This window comes from Camellia sinensis, chromosome 7, assembly GCF_055761805.1.
Source record: "Camellia sinensis isolate YWXY chromosome 7, ASM5576180v1, whole genome shotgun sequence".
In the NCBI taxonomy this organism is placed as follows: Eukaryota; Viridiplantae; Streptophyta; class Magnoliopsida; order Ericales; family Theaceae; genus Camellia; species Camellia sinensis.
This window is the reverse complement of record NC_138967.1, coordinates 23,062,088-23,071,830: the sequence shown is the minus strand read 5'-3', so window position 1 is coordinate 23,071,830 and position 9,743 is coordinate 23,062,088. Positions and strand designations below refer to the sequence as shown.

The 9,743-nt window shown below is 34.2% G+C and overlaps 1 protein-coding gene across 1 annotated transcript; it reads right to left on the bottom strand.

The window, feature by feature from the left end:
• Positions 1-3,004: 3,004 nt before the first annotated feature.
• On the bottom strand, positions 3,005-9,431 carry LOC114258720 (serine/threonine receptor-like kinase NFP). The gene is made up of 2 exons (XM_028198702.2): positions 8,194-9,431; positions 3,005-3,991 (listed from the first exon to the last, which is right to left on the bottom strand). Exons 1-2 carry the CDS (start codon positions 9,325-9,327, stop codon positions 3,254-3,256), a joined length of 1,872 nt encoding a protein of 623 aa, XP_028054503.2. The 5' UTR covers positions 9,328-9,431; the 3' UTR covers positions 3,005-3,253.
• Between the last annotated feature and the right edge of the window lie 312 nt (positions 9,432-9,743).

Genomic DNA, 9,743 nt, shown 5'->3' with positions numbered 1-9,743 from the left:
GACGGTTAGGGTTCAAGACAATAGGAGAGTGAAAAAGAGGGGAAAAAAGTGTTGATGGGTATTTCCTTCGGTGCATGTACAGAGAAATAATAAATAAATAAAAATAATAAAATTAAACATGAAATCAAATTAGGCGGTAAATATTCCTCCAAATTTTTTTGATCACATAGATCACACTTATTTAGAAGTTGTCATTAAAAAAATTATATATAATCACACTTATTTAGAAGGTGAAATTAAAAAATATATATATAATTATACTTAATTAAAAAATATATATATAATCACACTTAACTATATATAATCACACTTATTTTTTTAATATTTTCTTTTGAAAATCGAAGAGACAAATTAGAATAGAGATATTATCAAATATTTTTGTTATCTTTTCATTTGAAATTCATAAATTAAGGAATAATTATTATTTTCAAAATAATTAAATAGGTATGAGAGAAGTTGAAAGAGTGTGTATGGGAGTCAAAAAGGCTTGGAAGAAGTCAATAAATGCTAAGTGGTGGTGATGGGTAAGTGGTGGTGGCGGGTGGTAGTGACGGTGGCGGGCGGGCGGGTGGGTGACGGTGGCGGGTGGTAGGTGGTAGCGAGTGGGTGGTGGTGGTGGTGGTGGTGGTGGCGGGTGGTAGGTGGTGGTAGCGGCAGATGGCGGGTGGTGGCGGGTGGTGGCAGGTGGTGATGGTGGATGGGTGGGTGACGGTGGCAGATGGTAAGTGGTAGCGAGTGGGTGGTGGTGGTGGCGAGTGGTGGGCGGTAGTGGCAGATGGGTGGCGGATGGCGAGTGGTTGTGGGTGGTGACGGGTGGTGGTGGTGATGGGTAGGTGAGTGGGTGACGGTGGCGGGTGGTGGTGGTGGTGGTGGTGGATGGTGGTTGGTGGTGGTAGGTGGGTGGCAGGTGGCTGGTGGTGAAGGGTGGCTGGTAGTGGCAGTGGGTGGTGAATGGTGGCGGCGGGTAGGTGGCGGGCGGTGGACGTTAGTGGCGGTTGGTGACAGGTGGATGGCAAGTGGGTGGTGGTGGTAGTGGTGGTAGTGGCGAGGAGTGGGTGGTGGTAGCGAGTGGGTGGGTGGCAGGTGGGTGGTAGTGGCAAGTGGTGATTGGTGGTGGCAGGTGGTGGGTGGCGGTGGTGGCAGAAAACAGTGGTGGAAAATGGTGGCGGGTGGTGGCTAGTATTGGGTGGTAAAAAAAAAAAAAAAAACTCAAAACGGAAACACATTTTTTGGCTAAATTTATAAACTGGGACCACTGATTTATAAATCAAAAATTTACCAAACAAGTTTTTATTTGAGTTTTTAAAATTTTTGTAAATATAAACAGAAAACTGAAAACGTAAGTATTACCAAACATCACCTTAGCAAACAGGCTTTAGATGGTAAAAATGTCGTAAAATGAACAAATAATTAAATAAGTTTCCAATGTTAGAAATGACTTATCAAAAGATTCTTAAGCCATATATGGTTTGATTTTTAAATTTTTTTTAAAAAATTAAAAATTAATTTGGTTAAGAAATAAAAAATAAAAAATAATTATCATTTAAGGGTAAAAAATAATTAGGGCTAGAGACAGAAGAGATTAGGGCTTTTTTTCTCTTCTTTTTTTTTTTTTTTTTTTTTTTTTTCTATTTTCCTGTACAAAACGACGTCGTTTTAAAAATGGCGACCAAATTTTTTTGTCGCAAAAAAAATTCAATTCCCGCCTCTATAAAAATCAAATTTCCCTCCCAAATTTTTGGCGACCAAAAGACTATAGTAGTCGCAGAAAAGGTACATTCGCCGACAAACTTTTTTAGTCGCCAAATCTCAATCAACGACGACTAAAATATTAGTCGCTAAAAGTACAAATTTGGCGACTAATTTTTTTTTGATTGCTGAAAATAAGTTTTTGGCGACCAAATTTTTGGTCGCCAAAAAATATGTGACCTTCCGCGACCAAATTTGTAGTTGGTTGGCAAAAGCATACCACTTTCTGCGACCAACTCATTTTTTGGTCGCCAAAATATAACCTTCTGCGACCAATAATATTTGGTCGCCAAAAGTAATGATCATTCGCGACTAATTAATATTTGGTCGTCAAATGTCATTTTTTTGCGATCAAAATTTATTTGATCGGCAAAAGTGGTCGCAAAATGTGTAAATTCTTGTAGTGATGTATTGCTTTTTCATGTTTTCTAGCAGTCATCTTCTCAAATGGTAGGTACTGGCCAGGCTAACTGGGCTAAGTTGGTCCAAGTACAAGCTCCACTCAAATTAAAATTATGTAGTTGAAGCCCAAACTTTTCCAACTTTTAATTTTAGCCTGCACTTAACCCATATATTTAACAAGTTGCTTAACCAATAAAGGTTCAGAATAAAATTTAAGATTTTACGTTAGCAAAATCTAAGGTAACATTTGATTTTGTTTTTAAAATTTATATATATTTTTAAATCATGATTTGGATATAACATATTAACCAAACATATTTTTAAAACATAACTCAAAATTACTTTTAAAACTCCTCTCTTATCTTCTCTTCTCTTCTCATTATTTATTTATTTATTTATTATTAATCAATCAATCAATCATTTTTTTTCTCCTCTCTCCTCTCGCATTCTCTCACATTCTATATATCAATCAATTTAAAAAAAAAAAAATTACAAATCATCTTAAAATTATTTTCAAAACTCATAACCAAACAAATTTTTTCTTTTCAAATCATAATTCAAAAACTCAAAACCCAAAATATAACTTCACATTCAAATCATAATTCTAAAATTAAATCAAACGGAAACTCAACTTTTGAATTTTGAGTGGTTAGTTGAGATGTCTCAAACTTGTCGTTAATTGGAGTCCAAATTCAACGCATTGAAATTCCAAAGTGGCCCTTCATAGTTAGTATCTTCAATTAAATTCATATTAAATTAGTTATCACCTTGTACAAGGACATTTTTAATGTGAAGTGCCATATCTCACAATTGTTCTTCATATGGCTTTTCTCCACCAGTAGCTCCAAATATATTTATTGCAACTTTAGATATTAAAGCATTTATTTATAATCACTCAAAACTCAAAATTTGAGTGTTTTGGATAGTCTAATAATTTGAGTGTTTTGGATAGTCTAATAATTTACAAACCATACCGGCATTAATAATTATAGGCAAACACGCTCTTACTTGTCATAACTAAAACATATCTGCTCTTAACTTCTTTTAAGGGTCGATGAGATTCAAACCTAGCATCCACTCACCACGGGATCCAAGACACCAACTATCTGGCTATTACTTCTTGGAGTGATTGTCCATCCTCTGAAACATCAAAGAACAACTCATCACTCTTGCACAATGCATAAACAATGTCAACCATACTAGGCCTCTTGGTAGGGTCTCTATGCAAACAAGCAATGGCAATAGCCATCATATTCTTAACACTATCCATTGAGCAAGTCTCTTCAAGAAGAACACCATCCATCCAACCCTTCAACCTCATCTCCTTCCTCTTTTCATCATTTCCATCCAAAACTTCACTAGCACTCTTCCACGAGAGCTTCCCTTCTCCATCCATGGCTTCCCTGCCTGAAATTAGCTCGAGCAAGACCACCCCGAAAGAGAAAACATCCATTTTAGTTGAAACCACCCCATCGGCAAGGTACTCAGGGGCAATGTAGCCTTGAGTTCCAACAATGTGCATTGTTATGGCGTTGCAGCCAGACTTTGCTAGCCCAAAATTGGCAACCTTGGCTCTCATGTTTGCATCCAACAGGATGTTGCTACTCTTGATGTCCTTGTGAACCACCCTCGGCCTTGTGTGTTCATGGATGTATTGGAGGCCATTGGCTACATCAATGGCGATTCTTAACCTTGTTCTCCAAGTCAACTTTCCCTTCTTGTTGTCGTGTAGCCATGAGTGTAGAGATCCATTTTCAACGTACTCGTAAACGAGATAGCAATTTCCATCTTCAGGGTCTATGCAGAACCCTTCTAGCTTCACTAGATTGCCATGGTTGACCTTCAAAAGAAAAGAGAGAGAAAAAAAAAATGATTTGTTAGTAATCAGTTTGTTCAATATACCAAAAAGGGAAAAGTAAATACTTCATAATAAAACCATTTACTTATGTGGTAAAAGGTGGGTACAAATTTTATGTGACCATTTCAGGCTAGCTCATTACTACTTGATAAGCTAATAACTGTTTAAATTTATTTATGAAAAAAATGACAACAATTTTCAAAATTTGAGAAAATCAAAAGAAGTCGTTTTTACTTGTTTTCAAAACAAGTTTTCATTTTCTCCTCTTTTTCCCACCCCTCCGGCCACCTCCTCCCTCCAACCACTTCATCCTCTCTAATAATTTGCAAAACGTGTTTTCTTATTTTTATTTTAACATGTATTAAAAACATATATATAGATATCAAACATGTTATTTACTTATTTTAAAATAATAAAAAGCATGTTTTTAACTAAAAATAAGAAACTGGCAACATTACCAAACACTACGCTGATTATGCAAGGTTTTAAGCTTCAATATGGACTCATATGCCACAAAGATCCATGTCCGCAATAAGCTTCTTTTTTTTTTTTTTGGGGGGGGGGGGGGGGGGTTTGTTGGTCCACATCTTTTGTTCACGTCACCTATAGTGGCATTTTATAGACTCTGAACAATAAAGTAGGAATTGGGTAAACGATTCCAGCCAAAGAACAGAGAGGCAGCCATATAATCGAAGTTCCAACCAATGTCAAAAAAAACAAAGGTGCTTTTAAGAAACAAAAATGTTTCACATTACTAATTGTAGATCACTAATAGACTACTAATAACATAACGGGATGTGGATCTTATCACTGATGTGATAGTTTGACATTTATTTTTTTTTTCACTATCACGTAATTAGAGCTATTTTTAGAGGTTGTATATTAATGGTCCGAATCTAAACTGTTTATGAAAACCCATTAAATTATTATTTCTACACTCACTACATGTATTGAAATACTTTTATGAAAAAATGTTAGTACATTACAAAAAAATAGAGTGTATAGATTATTGGAGAGTGCATTTAGAAGCACCCCCCCCCCCAAAAAAAAAGAGCACAATATTAAGGGCTGGTTTGGCAACCCTTGAAAAAGCCAAAAAGTCGAAAAGTTACAAAAAAAGTTAAAAAGTTATCACTATTCACCAAAAAAAATATTTAAAAAATAATATACAAATATTAATTTAAATGGTAAATTAATATAAAAGTTTAACCTGACCAACCCATCAACATACGGACACGTCAGCCACCTGCAATGAAAGGAAAAACAAAAATAATAACACGTGTACATTCACTTATTTGCATGGTAAAGTTGGGCCTGTGGGGGCCCACCATGGGTCTCATTTTGATAATCCAAACCGTTCAATATGTAGAACTCGTATAGTACTATATGTCTGTAAAAAATCACATCTACGGATATCGCTAACTATATGATCAAATCAGTTTTATATAAAAATTGGATGGTATTATAGTTAACAGTTGACAAAGAAAACTAACACGATCAGATAATTATCGACATCCAATCAACGTGATTTTTTACAAGTATGTAGTACTTGATGAGTTCTACACATTGAACGGTTCCCATTAGAAAAACGGGACCCATGGTGGGTCCCCACGGGCCAAACAATACCATCCAATCAAAGCCCGAGAAGTAGACAATATTTTTTTCATCTACTCACCCAGCCAGCCACCACTGCCATTCCGTATGGCTCCTACCCTATCTTCTCCTACACACTTATTTATGCAATTTTTTAATACACATTTTTTCATAAAAAGTCAAAAAGTTAACCCAAACATCCATATTTTTTTCCCCAACTCTTTAGTCCAAAAAGACAAAAAGTGCACTTATTTATGACATCCCAAACAACCCCTAAAACTAAGTTTAATTTGCCTCGAACCATGTAAAGAATTATTTTCAGAAACTCCAAAAGACTGAATAAGTTTGTTTTATCATTTTTGGTGCTCTTTAATTTGGCTCCAAAACACCCACCATGTTTTGGAGTAATACAAAAATGCTAGAGATTCTAAAAATTCTATCAAAAGTTTTACCAAATGTCTCACATTATGTGGGTCCCACACCCATATGAAACATTTGGTAAAACTTTTGGTAGAATATTTTGGGTCTATAGTATTATAATGCTAATGGGACTTCCATCCCTCACCTAACCCACCCTAAATAATAAAAATATAATAATAATAGTACAATAATAGTAGTGCTACTAATTAATAAAACCAAGACTTGTGTTTCAAATTGAAAAATACAAAGAAAGGGGCAGGTTAACATTGTCGCCTCATTTAATCATTGAGGTCTAATACAGTGATATTACCGTTACATGTCCACACAAAAATGCTTAGAAAAGTATTCAAAATTTGAAATGTATAGATTAAATTTATTTTTAAGTATCACCCATACCATACAATATTTAAATTTACACCGTATATTTAAATTTTAGATATTTTTGTCTATTATTTTCTAAATAAGTAACAATTCTACACATAATTAAGATAAGACCTTAATACTTAAGAATAAGACATGTGATGTAAATTTAAATTTTAGATATTTTTGTCTATTTTTTTAAACAATTTTATACATAAGGTAAGACCTTCGGCCCCATTTGATTATATATGTATTACTTAAGGATAAGGATAAGGATGTAATATAATATGTTATAAGATATGAGATGAATTATATATACTGTGGAGTCAATTATACTTAAGACCTTAATACTTAAGAATAATACTTATGTTTGTTTGAGATATGATACAAGATGGAATAAGCGGAGAGTAATAATTAAGAGATAGAGAGACAAAAAAAATATGTAAGACTCATCTCATATTATATGTTATATGCGGCCCATATTTATTTGGCCTTTATATCCGGTAAACAAACTGGCCAGTACTTAAGAATAAGACATGTCACCACACCTAACTATTGTTTGACCAATTTTATTTTTTAATAATCATATTATATTAATATATTTGATTATACCTTATACCAATTTTTTTTTCTTTCTTTTTTTCTTATATATTTATATATATATATATATTATTTATAAATATATTTTAAAATTTTGACTAAAAATTTTTACTTCAAGAGTCTCCTCTCATAAGGAAGAGTCTTATTGAAAGTTAGAGAAGCTTATGAAAGTCTATTCCTATTTATAAGAAAAGATTTTTCAAAAAGAACCTACAAAATTTTATGTGGGATTCAATCAAATTATTTGAAACATATTGATTGGAGGGAGAGTTGAAAATTTCATTTCCCTCCAAAATTAAACTTAATATTCAATCAATTTGTTTGAAGGGAATGTTTAAAAAATTTAATTTCTTTAAAACAAGTGACTTTTTTTTTTTTATCAATTATGACTTTATTAAATATTATTAATAAATATTATACAACAATTTTTATTTTTATTTGAGTATTTATATATATTTGTATTTATTTATTATTTTTAATTATATAATATTAATTATGACGTCACGATTCGACCGCTTTGACCCGACGGTTGAACCGGTGACCCGTCCACTCGATCTCTTTTCTGGTTCACTCACCGATTCGATTTTCAAAACATTACCTTATACGGTGTTTGATTATAATATTTTTTAATTATAACTCAAAAAATATAAAATTATATATATATATATTTTTTTAATTATGAGTTACATACAATTTGAAGACTCTTCCGTAATCTTTCCCTTGTTTTATATTATCCCATCTATCCCATCTATGCCAGCATCCCATCTATCCCATCTATCCTTGTCTCTTGATATTGTTTGGAAACGAGGTTAAAAATAATTTTTTAACTTTTAATTTTTTTAAATTATATCATTTTTTTACCTTTTATATATATATATATATATATATATTTTTAAACAAAATTAAAAAATTAACTTTTACCTAAAAGTCTCAACTACCTCCGTTAAAAGCCTAAACTATAGATTGAACTGTCAAAAGTACAGAGAGAAAAGGGTTCAAAATCATAACCTAAGAGTGAAATTGACTCACATCACAAAAACCCGATCAAAGGTTAACATGATGTTTATGGGTCACCAATCAAAAAAGTGATCCTCCGTATTACTCAATTTAACGGCCAGATATCGATTTATCAAAAAAAAATCAGCTGAAAAAGACACCAAGAAAATTCAACTCAACAAGGGGCAAAGATGAAATTTTTTTTTGATGTTTACCTTCTGCAAGATCTTGAGTTCTTCACAAGCATTCCACTTCATCTTCTTGATAGCATAGATGACTCCATCAATACAACCTTTATACACAGACCCTTGAATCACCCACCTCTCATCAAACCCGTCAGTTGCTTCTCTCAGTTCTTCAATCCCAAACACTTTATACTTATCCAAACAATCTGACATATCAGCCACAAATTTCACATCCAGAGGCTTTCCTCCCTTAACCATTTTCTCTCCCTCTCCACCTCTGTCCACCATCCCTTTCCTCTTCTTCCATGTATTTTCTCTGTAACCAAACAACCCACAAACCAAAACCAGCAAAACCCCACAAACCCCCAACCCAATTCCCAATCCAACCACAACCCCTTTTTTCCCATTCTCCCCAGAGGTTGAATTAACAAAAACACCACTAGGTTGTGTCAAATTAGGAAGTTTTGAAACAGGTACAAAGATAGTTTCAAAGGGTTGAATCTGATGATTACCATTGACATCAATTATAGACTGTGTTGTTGAGCCAAACATTGAAGCAATGGAAGTGAGGTTGTCAGAGGGCTGGAAAACATAGCTGATGAGAAAATTGGCTCTGTTCTGCAATTGGGTTGTGTTTGGACACTTGCAAAACACCGGGAAAATTACGGTGACACCGATTGTAAGGTTGGTTGGGATTAGATTTGGGTTGACAATTTGGACAGATTGGTAGGTTGTGAGGTTTTGAAAATTGTTTGTGGAGACTAAGTAGTAAGTGTCATCTTTCTTGATTGTGTAAGTGAGATTTGCATAGGAAAAACTTGTGGTGGTGTTGATGGTATTGCAGGAGCAAGTTAGGGGGATAAAGAGGGGTTGGGAGGGGAGGAGAGGGGTGGTGGGGTCGGAGATGTTGCTGGGGGTGGAGATCATGAGGCGGCTGAGAGAGAAGAGGTCAGCTATGGAGGCTAGATCAAGAAAGTTAGGAGAGGTGGCTCTGTAGAAGGCATAGGTTTGGCAAGGATAGGTGGTGTTGGTGGTGGCGGTGCAGGTGTAGCCAGTGGTGTTTGGGGCTAGTTGGGCTTGTGTGAGGTGGAGATGGTGGAGGTGGAAATGGAGGAGGAGGAAGAGAAGAAGTGGAGGGAAGTGGTTGGGTTTGATTCTCAACATTTTTGGATTTTTGGTTTTGGTGTTCTTGACAATCGTTCTATGAGCTCTCCATATAAAAATAGGTTGGAGAAATAGGATTTAGAACCCCATGTGAAAGACTACGGGTTTGGTTTGGCACGCGGGTTGATATTTTGGTTTTTTTAATTTTTTTAGTTATTTTAATTTGGGATTAAAATTTTTGTTTGGGATAAATTTTTTTAATTTTTATAAAATATAAAATAAAATAATTATGATTTGAATATAATATTTTATTTTATTAAATTAAAGAATATATTTTATTTTTTTATAATTATTTTAATAATAATAAAAAAAATCAACTTATACCAGACCAGACGACTATAAGTCAAGATGGTTGTGGTTGTGCTCATCCTCCCATCAAAGCCATCACTCGATTGGATTGTGGGTCTATGGGCGCT